Source organism: Podarcis erhardii (assembly GCF_964252035.2).
Source record: "Podarcis erhardii genome assembly, chromosome: 7".
Taxonomy (NCBI): Eukaryota; Metazoa; Chordata; class Lepidosauria; order Squamata; family Lacertidae; genus Podarcis; species Podarcis erhardii.
In genome coordinates this window covers 6038464-6066359 of record NC_138511.1, presented here as the reverse complement: position 1 = coordinate 6066359, position 27896 = coordinate 6038464, and the positions used below count along the sequence as shown (strand labels likewise).

Genomic DNA, 27896 nt, shown 5'->3' with positions numbered 1-27896 from the left:
TCCACCCTTTGCACCCCCCTGATTTCTTCCGGGGTTCACTCCGATCCTCTGGAGCAGATTTAGGGAGGGTTTGGGGAACATACAGGGGCAGGAGAGAGGGGAACTTTTGTTGCACAAATCTTTGTGCTAATGGAACAAGTACATTGGTTGCAGTCCCGTGAGTCAGATCCTTAGTCCAGCCAGCTCAGTGTTGTCTACACAGACTGGCAGTGACCCTCCAGAGTTTCAGACAAGGGGTCTTTCCCAGTCCTGCCTGTGGGTGCTTGGGTTTGAACCTTCTGCATGCAGAGCAAGTATTATTGAACTAAGGCCCTCCCTAGTTGTAATGGTGTTTCTGTAGTTAATATGAGGCATAGGAAAGTGATAGCAACAAATGCTTTTTGCATTGAAAAAAGGCAGTGGTTTCTGTCTTGAGTGGATTTTGTAAGAGTGGATTTTGCTCATAGCCACGCCCCCCCCCCCCCCGCACTCCTGGATGTGGGCTTGCAAAATCTTAAGTTTGGACAGCAACACAGAAAGCTACCTTACACTGGTCCGTCTAGCTCATTATTGTCTACCTTGACTGCAGCAGCTCTTGGGGTTTCAGACAGGGAGTCTCTCTTTCCCAGCTGTGATTGGGAGCTTAAAAGAGGAGAGGAAAGCGGCTTGCAAAAGCCTTGGGGAGCCCCCCACCTCAATTCCCTTGTCAGTCCCTGATCTTACTCTAATGTTAAACGGAGTGTGGAGTTGCAAGATCTGAGAGAACTGACCCTGAAATCTCTTGCCGCTTTGAGATTGGGGTGCATGCAACAATATGCTCCCTCCAAGTTCAGAGGTGGATGCCTCTGAAAACCTGTTCCTGAGTACCATGTGCAGGGAGGGTGACCAGGCACACCGATCTTGTTCATGCACTTGCCAAAGGCACCTAAAGGTTGGTGGCTGTGGAAACAAAGGCTTGATGGGCCTTTGGTCTGATCCAAAGGAATCTTCTTCTGCCATTTCCCCACTGCTGTCTCCCAAGGGCTGCTAACAAGCCAGGTATTTCCTTTTGTTTCTCCTCTAGCCTCTCATGTCATGTGAATCCAGCAGTTCTGACTTACATATAACACTTTTGACTGACGCTGAAACAGTTCCCTGCTTTTCGGCACAATGGCTTTTGAGTGTGCAGCCTGTTCTGTAAAGCAGGGGTGAGAATCTGGATCCTACCAACAGGAGTAGAACCTTCTTGCTCTTGCTCTCCCCCTCTGTTCCTCTCTCTTTCTCCCAGCCCCCCCCCCAAACAAATACACCAAGCCAAGTTTGACAGGTGGGTGGGACTCCTCACATGCCAATCCCCTGATGTCACAGTGATGGCTGCTGGCCAGTTTTTGTCCACGCAGTTGGAAAGCAAATGGTGCAGGCTAAGGCACAAGCATGTGTGAGTGTGGTGTAGTGGTTAGAGTGTTGGACTAGGACCGGGGAGACCAGGGTTCAAACCCCCACTCAGTCATGAAGCTCACTGTGTTCCCTTGGGCTAGTAACGCGATCTCAACCTAGCCTACCTCACAGGGTTGTTGTGAGGATGAAATGGGGAGAAGGAGAGCTATGTTTGCCACCTTGAACGCTTCAGGGGAAAGGTGGGATAGAAATGTAACAAATAAACAGCAAATAAGTGTTGATGGCCAGCTGAGTTTAAAGTATTTACTGTTGTTGTTGGCACTTATCTGCCTTGGGAGACAATGAAGTACCTTCCTAATTTAGTCAAAAAGAGCCCTGCAGAACACGACACGTTTACAGCACTCTGGAATAAGATGCCAGTGAAGGGAAAAGGCCTTTTAAAAATCTGCCTCTTGATTTTGGCGATGCACAAAATCGCTTTGCTGGGGAAATAACTCTTTGAATTCGGTGGAGTTTCACTGGTCTGGTAAATGCATTTTAAAAGTTCGAAGCTGTGGCTGCACACTTAGGTGGTTTATTTCAAACTCACTTTCCTGACACTGGAGTTTAAATAAGAGCCTGACAGACTCTGGAAGAACACAGCTCTGTCCCAGCTTGAGAGTGAAGCACTGCTAGGCTGGGAGATGTCTTGGAGTCAAATGTCTTTTCCTACCCAGATCAGTGTGATAAGTTAAATATTTTTGGGTTGACTGCTGTCCACATAGTTAATCTGAAAGTAAGGAGGCTCGTGCTCAGAGGAGTTGGTTTTCAGGCCAGGAGAAGCTGGCTGCTCCTTTAACATTGAGGGCTTTAAAAAATATATTTTTACAATCTGGAGGCTGCTATGCATACTATTTGTTTAATGAATTAAGAATCACTTCCCACAAAACATCCCAAAGTGAATAATAATAAAAAAAACAAAACAAAAATAACGAAAACCATAAATGCAATAAAAACATCAACACTAAAAAATTGTGTAACTGATACATAAAGAACTTAAGTGTTTTATTGTTGGCAACCTGTCAGCTGTCAAGTTATAGCATACGAATTAAAGGGGAATCAGCAAATACTACATTACAGGTGCTGTGGGACGCGGGTGGCGCTGTGGGTAAAACCTCAGTGCCTAGGACTTGCCGATTGCATGGTTGGCGGTTCAAATCCCCGCGGCAGGGTGAGCTCCCGTCGTTCGGTCCCAGCTCCTGCCCACCTAGCAGTTCGAAAGCACCCTTAAGTGCAAGTAGATAAATAGGTACCACTTTATAGCGGGAAGCTAAACGGCGTTCCGTGTGCTGCTCTGGTGCCGGTTCGCCAGAGCAGCTTCGTCACGCTGGCCACGTGACCCGGAAGTGTCTGCGGACAGCGCTGGCCCCCGGCCTCTAGAATGAGATGAGCACACAACCCTAGAGTCTGTCAAGACTGGCCCATACGGGCAGGGGTACCTTTACCTTTACCTTACATTACAGGTGCAAGCTCCAAAGGTGTGTCCAACCTAATGCCTTGATGGGAAAGCTGACCAAAGAGCTGAAAGCACTGAAAGGGCATCCAGGTGGCATTGGTTTTGTTGCTGGTGACTTTTGCTTTATAAAGGTAAAGGTAAAGGACCCTTGACAGCTAAGTCCTGTTGCAAATTACTCTGGGGTTGCGGCGCTCATCTCGCTTTCAGGCCGAGGGAGCCGACGTTTGTCTGCAGACAGTTTTTCCACGTCATGTGGCCAGCATGACACTGGTGAAACCAGAGTAGCGCACGGAAACGCCATTTACCTTCCCGCTGGAGTGGTACCTATTTATCTACTTGCACTTCGATGTGCTTTTGAACTGCTAGGTTGGCAGGAGCAGGGACCGAGCTCACCCTGTCACGGAGATTTGAACCACCAACCTTCTGATTGGCAAGCCCAAGAAGCTCTGTGGTTTAGACCACAGCACCACCTGTGTCCCTTTATACATGCTTTATACAGTATGTTAAAAAGGAAGGAACAGACTCATGGACAGCTCTGGAGGGACCTGTTTGAGTAAGACTAGGACTACGTCCACACCAGACATTTAAAGCACTATCAAAACACTTTTAACAGACATGGCTTCCCCCAAGAATCATAGAATTGCAGAGTTGGATCCAGTAGCGTCGTGTGGGGAGGCTAGAGGAGCGGTTGCCCCAGGCACTTTTTTTGGGGGGGGGGCGCATTTTATTCCTTGCTGCCCTGCCAGCCGCATGCTGCAGTGCCGCTGTCCACCTGCAGCCCTTGGCAAGCGCAACAGGCATGCTCCCAAGTAGTGCACTCATGCTGCTTTGCCAGCCGTGCCCTGCTTTGCGATGCTGCAGGGCTGCCTGAGGAGGATGCAACAGACATGCTCCCTTCCTGTTCAGGGCACATGCCTGTTGTGTCCTCATGCAGCTTTGCTGCATCTCGGGGCAGCATGAATGCACCCTTTGGGCGCATGCCTGCTGTACCCTCCAAGGGCTGGGGGCAGGCAGGGATGCAGCACAGCCTCGCTTGGCAGGGGGTCGGCAGCGGTGTGGGCTGGGCATGGGCTTCATTCACCCTTCATGCTCTGCCCCCTGGGTGAGTGCTCCCCCTGGGTGCACAGCCACCCTCCTGCCCCAGGCACCACCACACACACTATGCCGCTAGTTGGAAGGGACCCTGAGGGTCCAACCCCCTGCATGCAAGAATCATAGCTAAAGCATCCCTGACATATGGCCATCTAAGCTCTGCTTAAAAACCTCTAGTAGGGAGTCCACCACATCCCAGTACAGTGGTACCTCGGGTTACAGATGCTTCAGGTTACAATTAAATTCTTAACCCAAATTCTTAACCCAATGTACTACTGTATTGGGTCAGAACAGGCTTCCTCAACCTTGGCCCTCCAGATGTTTTGAGACTACAATTCTCACCATCCCTGACCACTGGTCCTGCTAACTAGGGATCATGGGAGTTGTAGGCCAAAAACATCTGGAGGGCCAAGGTTGAGGAAGCCTGGGTTTGGGTCCTCCCCCCTCTGGAGCAGGCAAAAACATGCTTACTCCATCTTCTGTGAGACGGCCCCTTATATATTTGAAGGCAGCTATCCTATCACCTCAGTCCCCTTTTCAAGGCTAACATTTCCACCTCCCTCAACCATTCCTCGTGAGGCTTGATTCCTCTGGGAGTTGTAGTTAAGGGTGCTGAGAGTTGTTAAGAGACCCGTGTTTCCCTCGCTGAGCTACAATTCCCACAGTGGTTTAACTGTCCCGAGGGAACTCTGGGAATTGCAGCTTTGTCAGGAGAACAAGGTGGTCAACTAGTAGCTCAGGATGTGGGCAAAGATGGAGCCAGCCATTTTGATATGGGTATGGGGGACATGGGTATAAAAATGCTCTAAGAGGAAACAATGAAATGCCAGGGTTCATAGAATCACAGTTGGAAGGGACCCTGAGGACCATCTGGTCCAACCCCCCTGCAATGCAGGAATATGCAGCTGTCCCATATGGGGAGTTTAGTGAGCAAAGCCAAAAGGGAGTAAGGAATTAGTAGAAGTTCTGCCTCTCCTATCTTTCCCTCTGCTGCTTTTCCCATCTCTTCTATATGTGCTTGGTGTGGGGGGTGGGTGGGGGGGAAGAACTGGTGAGTGCAGCACTTCTCCAAGAAAACAAAAATAAAAATCATTTTCCTTGATAAAATTGAGTGTGTTGAGTGTGCATTCCATAGATCTGAGGGGCAAGGTCATATTCTTTGCAGTGTTGCCAGATGACAAGAACATTGCTACGATCCTCACCCTCCTACTCACTGGCAAGCCCCACAGAGCAGCACAAATCAAGATGCAACCGATTTAACTGCAAAGTGTGTGACGAACTGCTGTACTGCTTGTTGTTGTTTAGTCGTTGAGTCGTGTCCGACTTTTCATGACCCCATGGACCAGAGCACGTCAGGCACTTATTTTATGAGATAATACTGAACTACAGTGGACCTGCGACGCTGTGTGTGGGCGTAGCTGCGCGTAAATCCTGGCTGTGCCCAGGGTGATGTGCAGATCATGTAACACGCAATCTCCTCTTCTGAGCAAAACTTTTGAATTTTATTTTTCTTGATTTTTCACTTACATTGTATGTATTTTTGGAAACAGCCATGCTCCCCCCCCCTTCATACACTTCATTGGGAAAGGGTGCATATGCCTGGTTAGAAACACTGCCCTAACCTAGCATAAAAACCCAAGAAGAGTCTGCTGGATCAGCCCAAAGACCCATCCAGTCCACTTGACACTGAGATGGTCATGGTGTGATTGAACGGTACCACTTTAATCTGCAGGTGGTGGTGGGGGAGACCTGTAATTGAATGGATGCTCTTCCAACCCTCAAAAATTTCAGACACATAAAAGTACAGTAATATTATAGTGGCCAGGTTATATCTTTCCCCCCTGATATGATGCTACTATTCTGTCGTGCATGAAAAGCACTTGAGCCCCTCCTGGACGTCTGGAGCGGCCCAGCACGGCCACACTTTCACTCCCCCCCCCCCTTAAAAAGCCCCTGAAGACCGCGGCCCTTTGCCCCTTTCCAAGGTGGGCTTGGTTGGGCAGGAGCGGAATCCCTTGGCGCTCCTGCCCAATAAGGGCCCTGGTGGGTGCACGTGTGAATGGCTCATGCGGGAACAGGCTCGGCTGAAGCATTTCTAGAGCGCGGCCGCTTTCCGGAGCGCGCGTGTGGCCCGAACAAGTTTTCAAAATGCCCGTCGAGGGTCCTCGGGCTTCCTTTCCTCCTCTGCCGCCCTCCCCTCGCCCCGCGAGAGGGGCTGGAAAGCGCGGCTGAGGCGTCTCGTGTGAAGGCGCGGCGGGGCCGGGGAGGGGCGCGCGCCGAGGGCTGCACCCCGGGGACCCTGGCCCTCCCGCTGCCTCGCCCGGAGCTCCTTCCCACAAGCGCGCGTCGGCGCCGAGGGGACCCCGGTGGGCAGGAGCGGGTCACGGAGCTGCAACTTGGCCAGCCCGAGGCGCGGCCGCTCCGGAGCAGCGCTCGCCCCGCCGCCAGCGCCGCGCGCCCCGAGTCTGGCTGGCACGGCGCGGGCGGGCGGGCGGGCGGCGCTGAGTCAGCCCCGCGCCGGCAGCAGCAGGCCGCTGGCTGCTCCCCCCGGCCGGCCCGGCCCAGCCCAGCCCCCGCCCAGCAACCGCGGGGGGGGGGGGAGAGAGGCACCTCCAGAACAAAGAAGCAGCAGCGGCAGCAGCGGCAGCAGCAGCAACGTGCGCTTCCTCCTGCTCCGCCGCCTGCAAGACGCTTCCCTCCGCCGCCCCGCCGAGCAAGCTGCAGGCGGGGGCTCCCGGCCTCCCCCCCCCCCGCCCGCCCCAACGGGCCCGATCCTAGCGGTTCCCCTTCCCAGGAGGAGGCGGCGGCGGCTGGTGCTGGTGGTAATCAAGGGCTCCTTTGTGTCTTGGGCGGGGGCGGCGTTTGGAAGCTCCTTCTGGGGCTTGACCAGCCGAGAGACTAGTTTGCCCGAAACACAACCCGCTCTTCTCGGGCGGAAGGAGAGTCTTTTAGAAAAGCAAGAGGAGGAGGGAGAAAAGTTCTCTCAAGCTTTGCCTGCGAAGCTTCAGGAGGAAGATCCTTCCACTAGGGAGTGGATTCCCGCTGGGATCTCGCGTGGGGGTGGGGTAGGGTCGCGTTTCTAAAGTTGTAAAAGGGCGTTCCCACGGAAGAGCTTCCTTCTGCTCAAAACAAATAAAAAACGAGGCTTTTTAAAATTTTTGCTGTCTTGGAAACCCAAGAGTGCTGTGTTGCCACCAGTTCGATGTGGAATGAGCTTGGGCTGACGTGTGTATCCAACCTTGATGTGCATATGGAGGGGGGGCTGTGAGTAATGGCCCCCACTCCCGCCCCATTCCTCTTTAGAATACTTTGCTGAGGAAGTGTGACTTTGGACCACCAGGTGTGGAGACTCAAACTGAACTCTCTCTTGATACTCACCCTGTCCAAAGTGCTTTTCTCTCCAGGATGGTCCATGTGCAGAGCACCTCTGACCTCTGTTGTCCTAAAGATCCCACCATTTGGGGGTGTAGCACCCTGGGAAGAGAGAGAATATCGGGAAAGAAATGTAGATGAAGTACAGCAAGGAGAATAGTATATCTTTTTTGTTGTTGGAGCGAGTTGGACTCATTAGGTAACCCAAATTATTCACCAAGGTGTTTTTGAGATCTTTGTTCTGAAGAGGTACAAAGTCTTTCACAGCTTCATGCCAGGGCATCACCCAAAGCTGGCTCCATTGCCGTTCTCTGCCACTGCAAAGTCATGAAAAAGATCTGTTTCGCGCCGCCACTTAGCAGCACCCTGGAGGGGGCCTGTCACTACCCTGACTACAGTGAGATGCTGAGCCCAGCCAGCGGTGGCTGCTTCCCAACAACAGTGCAGAATGAGGGCTGCATTGGTGTGGACTCTGCCTCCCAGTCCCGGAAGAAACGAAAGCGCTGTGGGCTCTGCACACCATGCTTAAGGAAGGAAAACTGTGGGACTTGCACCCATTGTGTGAATCGAAGAACCAGCCACCAGGTCTGCAAGATGAGGAAATGTGAAGCTCTGAAGAAAAAGAAACTGGGGTGCATGAGAGAGGTAAGTGTTCCTCTTCTTAGATGTTTTCTTAGATGTTTGTTTGAAGGGATTCCTTCTGTTGCCAGGCTTCTGTGGCACTGCTCAGTCTGGGAGTGACGGGAGCCCCGGGACCCTTTGCAATATTGAAGAGGATGTGCATTCTTGGATTGTGCCCAGTTGCACATGATCTGTGAGATGTGGCTCAGCTCCCACTGTGGCACTGGCAGAAGTGTGGATCTGGGACCACTGTGGGTTCCTTGCGTACTTTCAGATGCTCTGTGAAACTACAGTGAGGGATAGCGTAGAGCAGTGGCTGAAGAGCGAGAGGTTTCTTAGGAGTAACCTGAGAGACAGCCCACTATTCAGTGTAAACTTTTAATGTTTAAAAAGAAGTGGCTGCTATCCTCTTCTACAAGTGACTGTGTTCAAAGAATGAAAGGGGAATGAACAAAACTGAATGGACCAGAATTTGATTCCTGGGTGGGATGCATTTGGACCAAGGCACTTGTTGAACACTGTCCCCCACCTAACTGCTATATGGTGGTGGTCTGCAAAAGGGTGAGCAAACTAGAATTGTGGTTGACTATAGAACATAGTTGGAAGAGCCACAGCTGCGTGCCATTTTGAGGGTTCATCATGGGGTGCACTCCTCTTACTGTGTTCTGCCTTGTCAGTCTCCCTAAAAACATGTGTCTTGAAATGGTTGCTTGTACTGTATAGTTGGGCCAAAACCCTCTTGGGAAAGCCTCTAAGTCTTAGAATGATAGAATGGTAGGGTTGGAAGAGACCACAAGGGTCATACAGTCTAGCCCCCTGCAATATAGGAATCTTTTGGCTAATGTGGGAGTTGAACTCACGACACTGAGCGTAAGAGCTATGCTTTCTTTCTTAATGCCAAAGTGAATGGTGGGAGCTTCTAGAGCAGTGTTTCCCAACCTTTTTTGGGCAAAGGCACACTTGTTTCATGAAAAAAATCTCGAGGCACACCACCATTAGAAAATGTATAAAAAATTAACTCTGTGCCTATATTGACTATATATAAAGTAACTCTCTTTAATAGGAATCAAATAAACACAAAGAAAGTATTTTATAATTACTTTATTATGAAATAGTAAGTACCGTATTTTTCGTCCCATAGGACGCTCCGTCCCATAGGACGCACCTACTTTTTTGAGGGGGGAAATAAAGGAAATTTTTTTTTCCTTTATTTCCCCCCCCAAAAACCAGGTCGGGGAACAGTGGGATGGCGGTGCTGCGCCTCCCCGCTGTCCCCCGAGCTTGTGGGGCTGGCCCATGTCTGCCTGGCGCGAGGGGCGCTCTGCTTCAGGGCGCCCCGCGCGTCCGGCGGCAGGCTACAGTCCGCAGCATGGGGAACCTTCTGTTTCAGGGCGCCCCATGCGCCCCCCGGGTGCGCAAGGCTTGCCAACACGAGCGCGGAGCACGGGGCGTCCTCCGAAGGGCGCCCCGTGCTCCGCGCTGCCAGCTGCCGCCCGCAAGCCTTGCGCTCCCGGGGGGAGATCCCCCGGATGCGCAAGGCTGGCCAACACCAGCGCGGAGCACGGGGCATCCTCTGGAGGGCGCCCCGTGCTCCGCGCTGCAGGCTGCTGCCCGCAAGCCTTGCGCTCCCGGGGGGAGATCCCCCGGGTGCGCAAGGCTGGCCGACACCAGCGCGGAGCACGGGGCGTCCTCCGGAGGGCGCCCCGTGCTCCGCGCTGCAGGCTGCTGCCCGCAAGCCTTGCGCTCCCGGGGGGAGATCCCCCGGGTGCGCAAGGCTTGCGGACACCTGCGCGGAGCACGGGGCGTCCTCCGGAGGGCGCCCCGTGCTCCGCGCTGCAGGCTGCTGCCCGCAAGCCTTGCGCTCCCGGGGGGAGATCCCCTGGGTGCGCAAGGCTTGCGGACACCAGCGCGGAGCACGGGGCGATGGCATGTGGGAGGGAGCTCGCTCCCCGCCCCGTGTGTGCTCGCCGCCGCCGCCCCGCCTCTCGCCGCCCGACTCGCCCGCCTCCCTCCCACGGCACACCAGCCGACGTCCCGCGGCACACTAGTGTGCCGCGGAACACCGGTTGGGAAACACTGTTCTAGAGAGCAGCTGCCTGCACTTCAGTCTGGATAGTGTAGCTCATAGCTGGGTACAGTGGTACCTCGGGTTACAGACGCTTCAGGTTACAGACTCAGCTAACCCAGAAATAGTACCTCGGGTTAAGAACTTTGCTTCAGGATGAGAACAGAAATTGCGCAACGGCTGTGCGGCAGCAGCAGCGGGAGGCCCCATTAGCTGAAGTGGTACCTCAGGTTAAGAACAGTTTCAGGTTAAGAATGGACCTCCGGAATTAATTAAGTTCTTAACCCGAGGTACCACTGTACCTTGAAACCATCTGCTGCCCTTCCTGCAAGCGAATGTTTATTAATAAGGGATTCCGTCCGTATAAAGGTAGTTGTTACATCATGGTTAGCTATTAGACACATGATGTTCAGCCAGATGGGAGGTGTGTCATGAATTGCTAGTACCATGACATAATAGCAACTCATGTGGGTGGAAGACTTTAAGCTGCTTCCTCTTATCAGAGTATGGGAAACTGTAGAAGCAGCAAAAGCAAACTACGCTGCTGCACAACGCCACTTCTAAATGAAGGCAATGCACTTTCAAAGTTGATTTTACTGGGTAGTATGGTGGCACATGCTGGAGGTCATTGCTCTGTGGCTGCTTTGCATGTGATTCAATGTTGAGATGCGGCCATGGGAAGTTGTAATTTGCACAAGACTCTTTTCTGTTCACTTTTTTCCATGTGAAGGAGCCCGCGGTTCCAGTGTTAGAAATTAGTCAGGTGCATTTTGTGACCACATGGAGATTTCTGGATGCCAGGTTGCAGACTGACATCTCCATCTGGCAGGGCCTTCCAGCTTCCTTAAGCAAGTAAGCAGAATAACTTATTTATTGCATTTATATCTCACCTTTTCCTCCAAGGAGTACGTAGTTTACTCCCTTCCTCATTTAATCCCTACAACAACCCAGTGAGGTAGGTTAAGAGGCTGTGACTGGCCCAGGGTCACCCAGTGAGTTTCATGACTGAGTGGGGATTTGAACCCTGGTCTCCCAGATCCTAGTCTGGCACTCTAACCACTACTCTACACTGGCTTCCTGGAGTACCTCTGCTATGGGGCAGATATATGAATTACCGTATTTTTCGCTCTATAACACGCACCTGACCATAACACGCACGTAGTTTTTAGAGGAGGAAAACAAGGGAAAAAATATTCTAAACGAAACAGTGGATGTATGATTTTTGTGGTTCATGCTGTGGCCACAGACATGTGCTCTGACGGTGAGTTTGGGGTAGCCCAATGCAAAAATCCTGAGGATCCATGTGGATCCGTGCTTTGTAAACACGTTTTAAGTGGGGAGGGAAGGAAAAGCACTCAAGGGACAAGGAGCATGCATGGGGTGTGTGGAGAAGGATGCTGCTAATAATGCAGAGGGGTATAAGGGGAGAAGGCTCCTCTCCTCTCCTACTTTGCTCCTTTAAAACAAGCAGGCTCTGTTTCTCTCCCTCCTCCCCAGCTTAGAGAGCTGAAAAGCTTTGCTGCTATTTAGCGAGCTGAGTGGGGAGCACAGTTTAAAGCAGCCAACCAGACAGGAGCCACTTACACCTGTGTAAGCGGCTCCTCTCCCGCTTTGCTGTTTCAAAGCGAGCCATGGAGGAGGGAAGGAAGGGGAACCATGGATCCTCTGCTCACGACTGCAGCAGATCCCCCCCCCCCGCCACCCGTAGGCATTCGCTCCATAACATGCACAGACATTTTCCCTTACTTTCTAGGAGGAAAAAAGTGAGTGTTATGGTGCAAAAAATACGGTAAGTCAATAAATAAATATGGGGAAAGCAAAATGTAACTCAGAGAAGGATCTGAAATATTTTCCCTGAAGCTTGAATTTGTTTTATTCTGGATTATTTTATTTTATATTATATTTCAACGTGTTGTAAATGGCTTTGAGATTTTTGCTTTAAAATATAAAGCAGGATATAAATGAAATGAAGAAGAAGAAGAAGAAACTTCATTGGTGAAAAAATGGCACCTAGACATTCTGTTGCGGCGACCGTAACCTAGGTTTAAGGTGTCATTTGGTGATTAGTTTACACTTCTGAGTTTCTAATACTGCTCCTTGCCAAACAGAGCAGGTTGTTAGTGATTGTTAATTTCTCTTCATGGAAGGTTAAGAGGTAACACCTCGTCCACCTTCAGCATCTGGCTCTTCTTGTAATTATTATTATTATTATTACATTTGTTACATTTGTTATCTCAGGTGTCAAGGTAAAGAGATGTGTCTTCAGCATTCACCAAAAGTCATATAATGATGGTACCAGAGGCATCTCTGTGCAGAGTGAATTCCACAGCAGAGGCTGCCATAGAAAATACTACCCCCAAACTTTGAAGGAGGTAGAACTACAATGTGGGCCTCCTCTGCTGTGCTTAACACCCTAGAGAATCTGTAGGGAAGGAGGCAGCTTTCCAGCTGTTTGGAGCCAAAGTCACTTTGGGCTTTAGACTTGAGCATAAGCACTATGAATGGGCCCTGAAATCAACTGGCAGCCAATGCAGTTGTTTTAGATCGAGGCTATAGGAGGCAACCCCAGCCACTTAACTGACCGCTGTGTTTTGAACCAGTTGAAGTTTCCAAGCCATCTTCGAGGGCAACCTCCCATAAAGCACATTGCAGTAGTCTAGTCTGGAAGTCATCAAAGCATGGAGTACTATGGCCAAGGCATCTCAGTCCCAAAGGGGCTGTAGCTGACGAAACAGCTGCCGCTGCAAATACACATTTGTAGGCTCTAGTGACAATGTTGGAACAGGAGTACCCCCAAGCTATGAACCTGTTCCTTCTGGGGGAGTACAACCCCATCCAGAACAGGCTATCTTCCCATCTCCTGGATTTGAGAACTTGGAGCACATAACATTTGTGTCTCTTCAGGATTCAGCCTCAAAGTTTTTGCCCTCATCCAGCCCATCATTGCCTCCAAACACCTGTCTCAGGCACCTCTCCTGATTCAGATGGAACAGAGATGGGTGTCATCTACATATCTGTGACACCTCACTCCATATCTCCTGATGACAGCTCCCAGAGGTTTCATATAGATGTTAATAACATGATAGGCAAGATAAAAGCCTGTGGGACACCACATGACAACTCCCATCAATTGCATTGGACAGTGCCCCCATCACTATTTTCTGAAGTACAGTGCCCCCAACCCCCTTCTCCTTGAGCTGCTCCATTATACTGTGGTCAGTGGTATCAAAAGCTGGGGAGAAGGCATGAAGAACGAGCCAGGTCCCACTGCAGTCAGATTGAAATGTATCCCATTATTCAGCCTCCTCCAAGTGTGCTGGAATCTGGACAGCCACCATCCTCTTGAACACCTTGCCTCGAAAAGGGGATATTTGCCACTGAGTGATAGTGGCTTAACCCTTCCAGGTCCAGGCACATTCCTACAGACTTCTGTTTTCTCTTGCAGACAAGAGCCTAGGCAAGTGAATCCTCAATTCTTTTAGGCAAGAGTAGATGTGTTCGAGACCCAACCAGGCATGGTGGAGAGAGAGAATGAGAGAGAGAGTGAATGAATGGAGCACCTTAACTTGATCATTTGCATATTCTAAAAAGCAAATTCTTTGATCTTTTAAGAGAGGGAGAGAAAGAAAGTTTTGTGGTTGCCATGCACAGAAGAATGGTGCATGTTGAAGGATGGTTGTGTCTGCGTGAGGCTGCACTGTTGGCTCAAAATATGGGTCCAGAATGTTATTGGGAACCTATCAAATGGATATACAGTGGTACCTTGGTTCTTGAACTTAATCTGTTCCAGAAGTCCGTTCAACTCCAGAAACTGTTTGAAAACCAAGGTGCAGCTTCTGATTGGCTGCAGGAGCTACCTGCACTCAAGTGGAAACTGCTTTGGACGTTTGGCTTCCGAAAAACATTCAATAACCAGAACACTTACTTCCGGGTTTTCAGTGTTCGGGAGCCGATTTGTTCAGCAACGAAGCCATTCGAGAACCGAGGTACCACTGCAATGCCAATCTTATTTTATCAACTACATTACTTCTGGGCTCATTTTTAAAGTGCTGATGGTTTTAATGGCCTGGGGTCAAGTCAATTTTAAGTGTCTTCTTTGCCTAAGCAGTGAGATTGGCATTGGGAGTCCTGCACCAGCTATGAGGTGCAGGACCTTTAATGAGTGGCAATGCCAAAACTTAGTAGGGGTCACCCTGGAGAGATCAGCTGGGTCCCCTCTTTTCCTCCTTTTAGGTGGACTTGAAAGCCTGCCTCCCCTTCTGTTGTTAGTTGCGATTGTATTCTGTTTGTAATACAGTGGTACCTCGGTTTACGAACTTAATCCGTTCCGGAAGTCCGTTCTTAAGCCAAAAGGTTCCTAAACTGAGGCACGCTTTCCCTAATGAGGCCTCCCACCGCTGGTGACCTTCCACCATTCAGATTCCGTTCATAGACCGAGGTAAAGTTCTCAAACCAAGACACTTTCCGGTTTTGCAGAGTTTGTAAACCAAGTCGTTCTTAAACTGGACTGTTCTTAAACCAAGGTACCACTGTAGTAGGATTGCTTGTTATATCTTTTTAAACATTATCTTGTTTTAATTACATATGAGATTGCCACTGTTTACTTTGATGCACACCACTTTGGATGCAAATATATGTGAAAAAGTGAGGTTTCAATTGATGTAATCTGCAGTCAAGGGACTTGGCTGATTGGTTTGGGTCATCCTGCAACCATGTGCTAGCATGACTCCTTCCTTACTGTGGTTGTGTGCCTTCATTCTACAAAGTAGAAAGTTCCATCTAGATGTCATGATGACAGAAACTGTCAACTGGTGGTTGGCGCTGCCCATTTTGGAGACTAGAGCGCGAGGGAGATGGTTTTGTTTGTGTAGGGCAGGGCTTGGCAGATAACCTTAAGATACATAAGGATTTATTGATAGATCTCTGGGTGAGTTGCAGCAGATAGGCTAAGATTTCTGACTTTTCTGACATCCAGTTATTTAATAATGCCAACAACAAAATGACTTCCAACTCCAAAATTATATTGTTGTGATGAAGAAAGCCGGGGAATAACCTGTCATCTGGCTGGCCGCTCTGAAAACAAGATGCTAGAGAGATGGGCTGCTGGCTCTTACTAAGTTCTGAATCAGGACTGAATTTGTGTGGGGCAGCTCCACTCAGTTCTGCCTCTCAAAGCAAAGTCCTAGGTTCAAAATTCTTTTCATTCAAAATGTATGTCTCTTGCATTTGGATTTTGAGGTTCTAGTAAAGAATGAAGTACATCCCATAAATCTGAAAGTTGTTCCACTCAGGATGGCAGGGAGTTGGTGGGTGTGTTTGCAGTTGCTGGTGCACTGGCAGGCATATACCAGTTGTCTGACCACAGCAGGGATTTGGGCCTAATGTTTTTTGAAGCAGTGAGGGTTTTGTTTAAGTGTGTGTGTGTGTGTGTGTGTGTGTGTGTGTGCAGGTTGTGGTTAAGGGTTCCTTGCCCACTCACTGGCCTTGCAGCCAAGAATTGCCTCCCTTGTAGCCTTTTGAGGTGGGAGGAGTATCTGCCATATTTACCACCTGCGTATGTTCTGTGGGGTTTCCCCCTTATTCCCTGACCTATGAAAACTGAGACAGTGCTGTTGTTGCTCTGCTCTTCTATGCTAGAAGTAGGAGGCATGTGGAGAGAGAATTTCTGTGAAAGGGAGACTTGAAACTAAATTTAAAACCCCCTGTGACACTTCTGCATTATGTAGTTCTGCTTCTCAGAGAAAGGAAACTCCTCTGTTGCTGCTTTTTTGTCTTGTAAGCCACTGGTGCTGGCCTTCCTGTCAGTTAGTGACTAATTTTCCAATTTTTGCATGTTGCATTTGTGCAGCCAGAGCAAAGAAGCGCAGGCAGGAACTTCTGACTCACAACATTTACCTACTTGGGAGGAGAGAGGGAGGAAGGTACTGAAACGCCTAGGGCCACCTTAACACGTTATGCCACGTGCTACTCACCTGAGGACACTAGAAGAGCCTAGCTGCGGGATCAGTCCAAAAGGACCCATCTAGTTCAACACCCTGTTTCCACAGCGGCCAGCCAGAAGCCTTCTTAGCACAGCAGACACTGTGTCAGTCCTATAATCTGAAGGTCCTGAATTGAAGCCCCAGAGAAGGCAAATTGCAGCTCTCTCATTTGGACAGCTGGTGTGGTGTAATGGTTGACCATGACCTGGAAGACCAGGGTTCAGATCCCCTCTTGGCCATGAAGCTCACTGGGTGACCTTGGGCCAGTCACCATCTTTCAGTCTAACCTACCTCACAGGATTGTTGTGGGTACAAGATGGGGGGGAACCATATAAATCATCTTGAGCTTCTTGGAGGAAAAGGTGGTATAGACATACATACATACATATGCCAGCCAGCCAGCCAGCCAGCCAGCTACCAAGCCCATTATGTGAAACCTGCAAGCAGGACCTGAATGCAACTGCAGTGCCCTCTCCACCTGTGTTTCCCAGTCCCTGGTAATTAGAAGCATGCTGCCTCTGACACTGGAGAAAGAACATGCTCATTGCTAGTCGCCATTGATGGTCTTGCCCTCCATCCATTTGTCTGGTCCTCTTTTAAAGCCATCCACATTGGTGGCCATCACCCACATTGGTACTTTAGTTGAAGTTTGCCTTGCATGTGCCCACAAGTCAAGTCCCCCAAGAGAGAATGCCACTCTAGTGTGCCCCACAGCACCTGTGCAGATCGTTGGGAGGCTTTGTCCCAATGCTTGTAATCCAGGGAGGAAGCAACAGCCCAACATTGTAGCACAACCGGGTCTGTGGGACCCCTTACCCACATTTGTGTGCTCCATCCATGGAAGGTTCAGAGGATGGCAACAGAAGAGCAAGCCTTTATGGTGGTCAGTGGCGTAGCGTGGGGGGTGCAGGGGGGGCCGGCCGCACCGGGCGCAACATGTGGGGTTAGGGCAAATCCACGGGTTAGGGGGCGCAAATCCACGGGTTAGGGGGCGCAAATTACTTGCCTTGCCCCGGGTGCTGACAACCCATGCTACGCCACTGATGGTGGTAGCCCCGTTTGTGAAATGCTCTCTCCAGGGAGGGAATGATGCCTGTTGCCATCTCCATATAGTTTTAGGTGCCGGACAAATACTTTTCTTTTCCCTTGGACTTTTGTCCCTTAATTTGAGGGACATTGTGGCTGCTTTTGGTGAGGTGGGACATGTAGTCTTGTATTTTTCACAGAATTATAGAATTGGAGATGGAAGGGACACAAAGGTTTATCTAGTCCAATCTCCTGCAATGCAGGAACCTATGCAGTTTAGCTGCGTTTTCCCATCATTTTGATACTGGTGGTGTCTATAGGTTTTTATTGTTTTAAATTGCTTTTAAAGTAAGTTGCTTTGAGTTACCTCTGTAAGAAAAGTGACAAAACACATACAATTCCTCCTCCTCCTCATCCTGCAGATTTGCCATGCCTGGTCTTCCTGCTAATGATGCCATTCTTCCACAGAATCACAGAACTGTAGAGTTGGAACGGATCCCATTGATCATCTATTCTAGCCTCCTGCAAGGCAAGAATCACAGTTAAAGAATCCCTGACACTTCGCAATCCAACATCTGTTTGGAAACCTCCAGTGAAGGAGAGTCCGTCACTTTCCCAGGGGATTCCATCCAACTGCTAAACAGCTCTTATCACCAGAAATCCCTTCCTAAAGTTTAGTCAGAATCTCTTCTCTTGTCCTTTGAATCCTTTGGTTTGGATTGTGCCCTCTGGAGCAACAGAAAATAATAATAATAATAATAATAATAATAATAATAATAATAATAATAATTATTTATTATTTGTACCCCGCCCATCTGGCTGGGTTTCCCCAGCCACTCTGGGCGGCTTCCAACAAAGATGAAAAATACACTAAAATGTCACATATTAAAAACTTCCCTGAACAGGGCTGCCTTCAGATATGTCTTCTGAATGTCAGGTAGTTGTTTATCGCTTTGACATCTGATGGGAGGGCGTTCCACAGGGCGGGCGCCACTACCGAGAAGGCCCTCTGCCTGGTTCCCTGTAGCTTTGCTTCTCGCAATGAGGGAACCGCCAGAAGGCCCTCGGCGCTGGACCTCAGCGTCCGGGCAGAACGATGGGGGTGGAGACGCTCCTTCAGGTATACTGGGCCGAGGCCGTTTAGGGCTTTAAAGGTCAGCACCAACACTTTGAATTGTGCTCGGAAACGTACTGGGAGCCAATGTAGGTCTTTGAGCATGTGCTTTGAGCATGTCCCCCCCCCAAATGCTGCTTGCTGAAGCATGTACTTTCCCTATCTCAAAGTTGGAGACACACTTTTACACCAGAGAAGGGTTCTTTTTTGGGGGGGCGGGCGGGTTAGAAACGACCCACCTGCGGAGGAGCTCCCCCCACCCCAGCACCTCTCAGCATGACTCAGAATTGCTCTGACGTCCAGGAGCGCAGTTCCCCACTGTACCACTTGCCCTTCAACACGGTGGCTGCCGACTGTAGGTGGGGGATCCAGCGTGGTTGGGTTTAACAGGGTATGTGAAATGATGCACATGATTTCACAGCACTGCCAACACATCATCCCATACTTACTAAGCACACCGGCTCACGCACCAGAAATATGGTACATTGTCAATTACTAAATCCACCCACACAGCAGATCTGTGAGCAGGTAAACACTTGCCTTTAAAAGCTCGCTTGTGACGACAACAAGCACAAGAAGCTTCTGTGTCTGTTTTCCCCTTTTTTCTCTTTTCCCCCTCCCTCCTTTTCACTTTCCCTTTGCCTTCTCTTTTCCTTCCCAGCCAGAGGCAGCCAAAGGCATTTGGCTCCTGAGGCAGAAAATCTAAATGACATCATCCCTGCCACCCCCCAAAGTTAAAATAATGAACTCCATTATTTGATGGGGGGGGGGACCCTCAGCTCAGTGGCAGAAAACATGCTGTGAGCGCAGAATATTCCGGTTCATGCCTTGGTATCTCTGGGTCAGGCTGGGAAAGATTGAAGCCAGAGACTGTGGAGAGCAGAGGATGCTACTGATCAGTGTGGGTGAAGGGTGGGAATGCCCCCACCCTGCTAAGGGCCACATTCTGTTGGGGGCAATGTGTGTGTGTGGGGGGGGACACTTTCAGGATCATCAGCTTTCAGTGTTACATATTGAAGTTCTCACCCTGGGCCAGCAGGGGGATACTGTAGATAGTTTCACTCAGGTCTGCATATGCAAATAAGGGATCAAAAGCGACGTTCAGTGATTGGATAGTTGCAGAAAGTTGTTACTGTTGCTTTGTAGTTGAACTCTATATAAGCAGGTTGGCTGAACCCTTCAGTCCAGTTCTGTTCTGGCCTGTGAATAAACAAGAGCTGTCTGAAGAATCGCTGTGTCGTTTGATATGTTCACCCACAACTTAACAAGTGTTACACACACACACACACACACACACGGCGTGCTTCCATCCATCCATTCACCTTCCTCCTCTCTCTCTCTCTTCTTCCCCTGGAGTGGCAATTAGGGTTTTGTTTTCAGTTTTAAATTAAAAAAGCTCACATTGGTGTCTATGGAAGCTCCCCCCGCTCTGTCCCCAAGCCTGATTGCCACACTTGGGAGTTGGGTGGGGTTTTTATCGTGTTGGCAGTGTGTGGCAGGGTGGGGAGCAGAGGGTTAACATTGTAGATTGAGTGGAGCTGGAAGCATCTGTGGGCTAACTCATGACAAGACAGCTGCCTACATTTTGAGCACAATTGCTGACAACTAGCTCTTACCCTGCCACCCCCAGAGGCAGGCCGCCTCAGCTTGCCTTAATGGTGCGCTCAGTCCTGTCCCCAGATTTGCCTCATGCTCTGGACATGTTTATGCTCTGTCTGTGGCTTCTCCTGCCCTCCCCCAAATCAGCCAGCGGTGTTTGGAGGCAGAGAAAGTTTAGTCTGCCTCAAGTCTTACTCCAGAGGTGTGGCGTACAGTGGCTTGCAGGCAGAGGGAGCTAGAGACCTTCTCTGAGACTATGCTGTGCCACAGTTTTGTGGACCTCACACAAGTGTCCAGGATGTGATTGTTCAGTGGGTTTTGTGCCGGTGACCTGGGGGCTGGCAGGCAGGGATTCAGACCTGGTTCACCACCAATTGTATGATGACCTGAGTCTTGATAGTTGCAAAAGGCTCACCAAGTCATGAACTGAGGTCCTCCCAAGTCCTCCATCACTTCTGTTATGGAGACACAACCTCTTTTAAAGCTTGGGGGGTGTTCATTAAAGATTTAAGCCAGTTGGAAAGCTGTTTTAAATAGCATCCTTTTCCTTTCAAAAAACTCTGGAATTTGTTGCTGTGTGTTGAAACTTGGGTAAGCTGGCAGGTGCCCAGTTTTCTTAGATGGGAGCCATGATAGTTGATAAATTGTTTTTGAAACGGATTTCAGTGTGTGGTGTAGGCATGCCACATGACCTTTCTTCCATGGGAGGTCCAGAAGGTGGCAACACAAGAAAGGGCCTTTTCTGCAGTGGCTCCCCACTTGTGGAATGCTGTCCCAAGGGAGGCTTGCCTGGCGCCTTCATTGCATATCTTTGGGCACCAGGCAAAAATGTCTCTCTTTAAACAGGCCTTTGGCTGTTTAACATTCTATACCATTTTAAATGTGTTTGCGGGAAGCGGATTAGTGGCTTGTTTTTGTTCTTGTTTTTATTATGTATTTTGTGGTCTTGTTTTGTATTTTTATGTTGTGGATTCCCCATGATCTTTGAGTGAAAGGCAATATATAAATTTGATGAAAAGTGAATAATAAAGATAGGGTTGTTGTTGTTGTTACAGCAATTATACACTGAGCTGTGCTCCTTCCTGTGGAGCAGGAGGAAGGAGGATGCAGAATGAAGCCTCTGTTTCTATTTGGCACTGTTCAGACATGGTGGCCAAGCCATAGCTTGTTGTGTTGTGAACAGACTTCAGACTCACCTGCTCCAATCTCTTTCCAAACCTTGCCACCCCCACCCCCCCATCCAGTTTAAATAAGCTGAGGCTCTTGGTGAACCACTGAATTTTCTTCTTCTTCCTGTTGTAGCAATTGCAACACACTGTGCTAGTTGCAGTATGACTGTTAATTGTATTTTTAATTGCCTCTTTTATTTCTTACATATTGTGTTACAACTTGAATTCCAGGGAACCTTTTCCAAGTGTCTCATGTTCACCCTGGCCGTTTCTAGTCTATCCTGCTCACCTTGTGGGCAGACTGGGCTGCTGAGTACTTACAGATGCTCTGCAGAGCACCTCCATAAAAGCTCATGGACCACTGCTGATCTGCAGGTTTGGGAGCCCCTGGTGTAAACCATAGTTTGTAATATCCAGATTGGGGAAACCACGGGTTGCTTAAAACAGGAAGGGAATTGTAGTTCATGGTGTTGGGAGAGGGAGTGCAGTAGTGTTTTAATGACAGCCAAACCATGTTGTTTGAACCAGGCCTTAACTTTTCTCTTTAACCGTTGTGAAAGTTTATTTGCTGGTGGAAGTAAGGTATTGTTGGACAGTTTCTGCAAATCAAAATTTTTGTTGGGACTGCTTGCACTAAACTGTATATGTTTGAGAATTCACATGTGACTTGGAAAGCTGTCACAGATTCATTTTTATGGGTGCCATCAATATTTTAATAATATATTGCAGGGAAGAACTATTTAAATAAGAGCCACCAGAGAAGGATTGGAACAACTGTTACAGCACTTTTTTGAATACACACTCCAAATCTAGCTGTCTGTTTCTGTCATAAATAGGTATTTGGCTTAACCCTTGGCCTTACATGTATATAGTGTTAAAATCAAGGGGGCTTACTCCCAAGTGCCTGGTTTTTTTATTATTTAAAGAAAAGAATGATGTGTTTAGCACGCCCCAATCGTAGGCCTTCACCTCCACCTCGCTTATGACTTTCTTCCTGATTCTATTGCCAGCCAACTTTTAAATTGCTGTTTTTCCTTCCTTGCACAAAGTTCCCTATGTGCATATAGAAACTGTTTGAAATCCTCACAGTAGGCAAAATGGGTTAATTTGCATTTATAAGTACACCAGATATTATGCAGCACATTGAGACAGGGATCAAAGCTAATGGAAGCTCAATCATCTTTGGTCCAGTACCAAAGAAAATGTTTAAGAGGTGTTGATAGTGTCTATTCCTCCAATCTAGCTGCTTTTTCTGAGGCGAACCATGAAGTTAAATGGTTTAACACAGCAGCTTTATAATACCTTTCAAAGCGTGGGAATACAATACCCTCATTCTCAGCTCACAAAAGGTCAGGAGCCAATTCTTGCCATCTGATCAATATTAAATATCAATATTGCCATCTGACTCACCTTTCTGAAAATGCTTTATGTTTAAAAAGTAACAATGCACCCATGGGTCCCTGGGCATCAAGCCCCTTGTACTCCTGTTTGAAGGATAAGTTGGAACCCCCCAAAGCATTGCTTCTAGCATCATAGAATCATAGAACTGTAGAGTGGGAAGGGACCATGAGGGTCATCTAGTCTAACCCCCTGCAATGCAGAAATATTTTTGCCTAATGTGAGGCTTGAACCCATAACCCTGAGATTAAGAGTACCATGCTCTACTGACTGAGCTGTCAGGTTCCTGTCAGATAGCCCATTCCCTTCATGTCCTCCTTGTGAGCTTCCCATGATGCATCTGGCTGGCCAGTGTTGGAAACAGAATGCTAGATTATTTATTTAGTCAGTTAAAAGCATTTTTATCCTGCTCTTCAGCAAATAATAAAATACAAATGTGACCTTAGTGTGGCTTTATAAATAGGCAACAGCAGTTTACTGCAAAGCCCAGCTTTCAGTTGCCTTTTGTGGCTGCTCATTCAAGGACCTGAGCATCCTTGTCAAAGTGCTGCTGTTTTCACCTGTACTTTGCTCTTCAAACAGTGCACAGAAAATGCTCACTTTCAAAAAGCAGTTCTCTGCAACTGCCCAGGAGTAGCAGTATTATCCCTACAGATCCTTGCGAGGCTTTCTGTTACTTCCACATCTCTCTCTGAAGCCAAGAGATTTCTGCAGAGATTCACCACCCACTTCTCCCCTTCTTGCTGCATCATTGACGTCCCTGGCTGTTTTGAGAGTGATGCTGTAGTTGGGAAAGTGCGAGCTGTGTTACCATGCCGACAGTGCATGATGATGTTTTCAAATTGTCTAAAATTGCTTTTTATCTGGCAAACTCATATTAGTGTGGTGGCTGGGTGGTTTCATGCCAGTCAGTTTACAGGGTTTATGCGTGTGTTTGCCAGCTGCATAAGGAATGTGAAAATAAGTTGGGTCCATCTTTGCAAAAATTTGATAGGTAGTGATTGTGGCTTGCATAAATTTGCTTTCATTCCTGTGTCTAATTGCCTTGTTGTACACTGCCATTATATTATCACATGAAGAATAACTTGCATTTGAACTTCTGTGTGTGTGTGTGTGTGTGTGTGTGAGAGAGAGAGAGAGAGAGAGAGAGAGAGGTGTTTCATAAATCTGGAATAGATCTGACAGATCATCTGGTCCCCAAATCTTGATGTGATGCATCATGACCATAGCGAAAGTACTATTTTTGGAGTGGATTGTTTTTAGTTGTTGTTTTTTTTAAAAAAAGAAGTGCACTGCCAATCCTGTTCTCACACATTTCCTAAGCCAGGATTAGCCAAATGCCTCCTAGATGTTGGACTGTATCTCCCATCATCCCTGACCATTGAGCATGCTGGCTGCAGGTCCAACAGCATCTGGAGGGCACCATGTTGACTAACCTTGCTCCAAGGAGCTGCATCAGCACACCCTCTTGATTGCTGTGTAGCTTGTACAGTATTGACCAGAAATGATGTATCTCCAGCTCTGCAAATATCATGACAAGAATCATGTGTCTTCTGCTCTCTCTATAAGTGTTTTATTAGATCCCACAGTGAGAGACCCAGAATGTTGGACCACAGAAGAGCCTGATGGATCTGACTAATGGCTCATATAGTCCAGCGTCCTGTTCTTAAAGTGCCCAATCAGATGAATGTGGGAAGCCTGCAAACAGAACCTGAACACAACAGGACCTCTTCCCTCCTGGGGATCCCAGCAACTACACCCCCCCCAACATTTCTCCAATGAAAACAGGCATGTCCTATTTAATAATAATAATAATAATAATAATAATAATAATAATGCCCTGCCCATCTGATTGGGTTGCCCTAGCTCCTTTGGGTAGCTTCCATTGTATATAAAGGTAAAGGGACCCCTGACCATTAGGTCCAGTCGTGGCTGACTCTGGGGTTGCGGCGCTCATCTTGCTTTATTGGCCAAGGGAGCCGGCGAACAGCTTCCGGGTCATGTGGCCAGCAGGACTAAGCTGCTTCTGGTGAACCAGAGCAGCGCACGGAAACGCCGTTTACCATCCCGCCGGAGCGGTACCTATTTATCTACTTGCACTTTGACATGCTTTCGAACTGCTAGGTAGGCAGGAGCAGGGACCGAGCAACGGGAGCTCACCCCGTCGTGGGGATTCGAACCGCCAACCTTCCGATTGGCAAGCCCTAGGCTCTGTGGTTTAACCCACAGCGCCACCCGCGTCCCTCCAATGTATATAAAAACAGAATAAAACATTAAACATCAAAAAAGCTTCCCTATATATGGGGCTGCCTTCAGATGTCTCCTAAAGGTTGTATAGTTACTCATCTCCTTGGCTCAGGGGATCAGATAATGCCATACCCTCCAACATTTCTCCAATGAAAATAGGGACATCCTAAGGAAAAGTGGGACATTCTGGGATCCAATCAGAAACCAGGTTGGCTTCTGCAAATCCGGGTCTGTCCCTGGAAAACAGGGACTTTGGGAGGGTCTGCAATGGGTATTCAGAAGCATTGCTGCTTCTGACTGTGGGGGCAGAGCAGAGCCTCCACCCTGCTTGTGGAGTTCCTATTAGGGCACCCGGTTGGCCACTGTGAGAAATGGTAGATGCTGGACTGGATGGAGCATGGTTTTGATCCATCAGGGCTCTTACGGTAGCCATATGCATCACCATGAGTTGGGTGAAATTGTAACAGAAAGCCAACTTTGTTCCAAAATTGTTGCTCTCTCTTTTGGAGTGACTGTGTATCCTTCTGGTTATATCTGCTCCTTAGTCTTAAAACTGTTGGGTTAAATGCCAGCCTTGACACACTGGTAACAGCTGTGATTTATGTATATGTTGTGCTTTAGTCCATGCCTGCAGAAGAGTTCTGTGTAACTCAAAAAGGCACTTCTATCATTTTATCATCACAGTGCTTGCTCTGTGTTTTTTCTTCTGCTGGACCTTGGGGCTATAAAGGCTGGGTTTTAGCAGAGCTCTTTCAGTGGGGCTGTCACGGGTGTTGTTTAAATGCAAGGGCAGGAGACATACAGTGTTTCTGTAGCGAATAGGGGTGATTTTCATTTGCTTGTGTGTCAGAGGCAGGCAGGGGCCATGGACCTCTGCAAAAGAAAAGAGGAATGGGTCTCCCCCCCCCTCCCCGCCTGTTTTGTTCTAGAGGTCACTATTGATTAGAGGGGAAAAGGTGAATGACCATGGCTTTTATTTATTACAAAAGATCACAGTGGGGGATCTTCACTGCAAGAAGCAAGTACTCACTGACCCATGAAAACCTGTCCTCTCCCCCACACCCTTTCCCTTTTTACTGCAGCGAGACTTTCACATTTAAACATCAGCTGCTGTCCACATTGAGGTGCTGGTTAATGACTAAGCAGCCACTCAGCCCCAAAGTGACTTCATTACTTTTCAGGTGATGGCAGTTGGGTCAGTGGTAAAGCTCATGTCTGGAACAGGGCGTATGAGCCATTAGTGTTGAGTTCTTTGTTTTTGGTGGGTCCAGTTGCTCTAAAGTTTGGTTGTTTGTGTGGTTTTGAAACCTACCTGGTTCATTGCAGAGACAGTAACTGATTGAGATCATAGAATTGCAGAGTTGGGAGAGACTCAAAGGGTCATTTGGTCCAAACCCCTGCAATGCAAAGATACTGGTTGTGGTTGAAGCCTCTCTCTAGTGAAAAATTGTTCTTAAGCTAGTTTTGATTCATTTCCCCAATATTCCACCCCAGATAGCATAGCTATAATTGCACTGGGAACTTTCCACCAGTGGTTAAGTTCACTTTTAGAGTAATAGTAATATTCACACTTTAATATTCAGTGTGAAGTGCTTCACATTATCTCTGTCAAGTGGAAGGCAACTTTAATCAAGTTAAGGCAGCCTTTCCTAACCTGTTGTCTTCCAGATGTTTCTGACTACAAGAGCTGTGCTCACCAAGACTGATGAAAGTTATGTGGTCATATCCATACCATATATTTAAAACACTCTTAAAACACCATAATAGTCATGGCTTCCTCTAATTTATTTATTTGTGGCATTTATATGCAGATCAAGGTGACTTGCACGGTTCTCTTCCTCCCCCACAACAACCCTGTGAGGTGGGTTGGCTGAGAGTGAGTGGCATCACTCAGTGAACTTTGTGGCCAAGTGGGGATTTGAACCCTGGTCTCCCAGGTCTTAGTCCAACCCTCTAACCATTATGCCATACTGTTGGTTAAAGGTGCTGCCTCACAGAGCTCTGACATCCCCAACAAACTACGTTTCCAAAGAATCTCCATGGCTGGTAAGAGTGCTTTAAATGTGTGGAGTTGCTGTGACTATATTCCAAAACCTCTGCAGGACACCAAGCTGGAAAAGGAGAGGCTAAGGATGGCAGAGGAGTGTGAAAGCTATAGGGTTCCTCATTGGCCAGCTTAATACCTGCTGGCTTTCCTGCTGGTGAAAATTGCTCTTGAACAGGCTTGCAAATGTGTCCTTTGCCTGGAGGAAGTTTTGGCTCCTTCCACACAAGTAGCTAGAGGTGCTTCCTGATTTCTCTTCTCCTGCTTCTTGGCCTTAGAGGCTTAGATGGCTAACAAAGAATCACTATGTTCTGTGATTAAGAGTTTTGGATCAGGCCTGGGGAGACCCTGATTGAAATCCTGATGGCACTTGGTTGCATGATCCCTCTCATCCTAACCTGCCTCACAAGGCTGGAAGAAGTGTGCATGCACACGAAAGCTCATACCTAGAACTAACTTAGTTGGTCTTTAAGGTGCTACTGGAAGGAATTTTTTTATTTTGTTTTGACTATGGCAGACCAACATGGCTACCTATCTGTCACAAGGTTGTTGTGAAGATAAAATGGTGGCAACCACATATGCTGCCCAGTCTTCAACAATCCCTCTGGAAGGGATGTCATGATGGAAGATCTATAGCCAGGGTGATGAGCAGAGCCTCCATCTCCTCTCCTGCTTAGAGGCAGGGTGGGGGCAGAGGCAGCTGCATTGAGCTTATGGATGTTCCAAAGTTGGACACAGCTGTAGGGGGGAGGCCCTACTCACCTCTTGCAAGGTGGAAGGGGGCGTGGGCAGGTCCCCAGAGTGTGCAGGATTTTGAAGACCCTGTGATGTCTGGGTCTGCTTGGAATATGGAAGCATAAGTAGGCCAGTTAACTTTTTATGTGAGCTCGACTGCCCTAAGTGGCAATCTGCAATTGTTTTGGACCCAGGTTCAATGGCACCCAATTATGTTGTGTGTGGCTTTTTTTACCCCATGTGTCAATCTTTCTCCTTCCTTTATAAGATTCCAGGGCCTTGCAATAGTAACTTATAGTTGTTCATGTTGCTACTCAGGGCTGTGCTTCATTAGATCACAAAGGGAAAAGGAAAAAAAGAAAATCTGAACTTTGCAACCTGTATGCATTATGCAAATTAAGCAGCTTTACCCATATTATCTTAGCTGGCATAAGACATTCTCCTTCTGCTGGGCATGCAGAGAGCAGTGGACAGGAGTGCAGGGCATCAGGCAGGCTCACGACCTCCTGGTTGCTGGAGCTCCTCAGCCTTCTTTGGCTTTGGACATTTCATTCGGCAACATTTCCAGTGCACTCTGATCTC

The 27896-nt window shown here is 48.4% G+C and overlaps 1 protein-coding gene across 1 annotated transcript in view; it reads left to right on the top strand.

Moving 5' to 3' along the window:
* The first annotated feature begins 6902 nt into the window (after positions 1–6902).
* TET3 (tet methylcytosine dioxygenase 3) overlaps positions 6903–27896 on the top strand; it is a 105965-nt gene continuing 84971 nt past the window's right edge. The window contains exon 1 of the mRNA XM_081871516.1: positions 6903–7960. Coding sequence (XP_081727642.1) covers positions 7643–7960 — 318 coding nt within the window. The 5' untranslated portion in view covers positions 6903–7642. The remainder of the gene's footprint in view (positions 7961–27896) is intronic.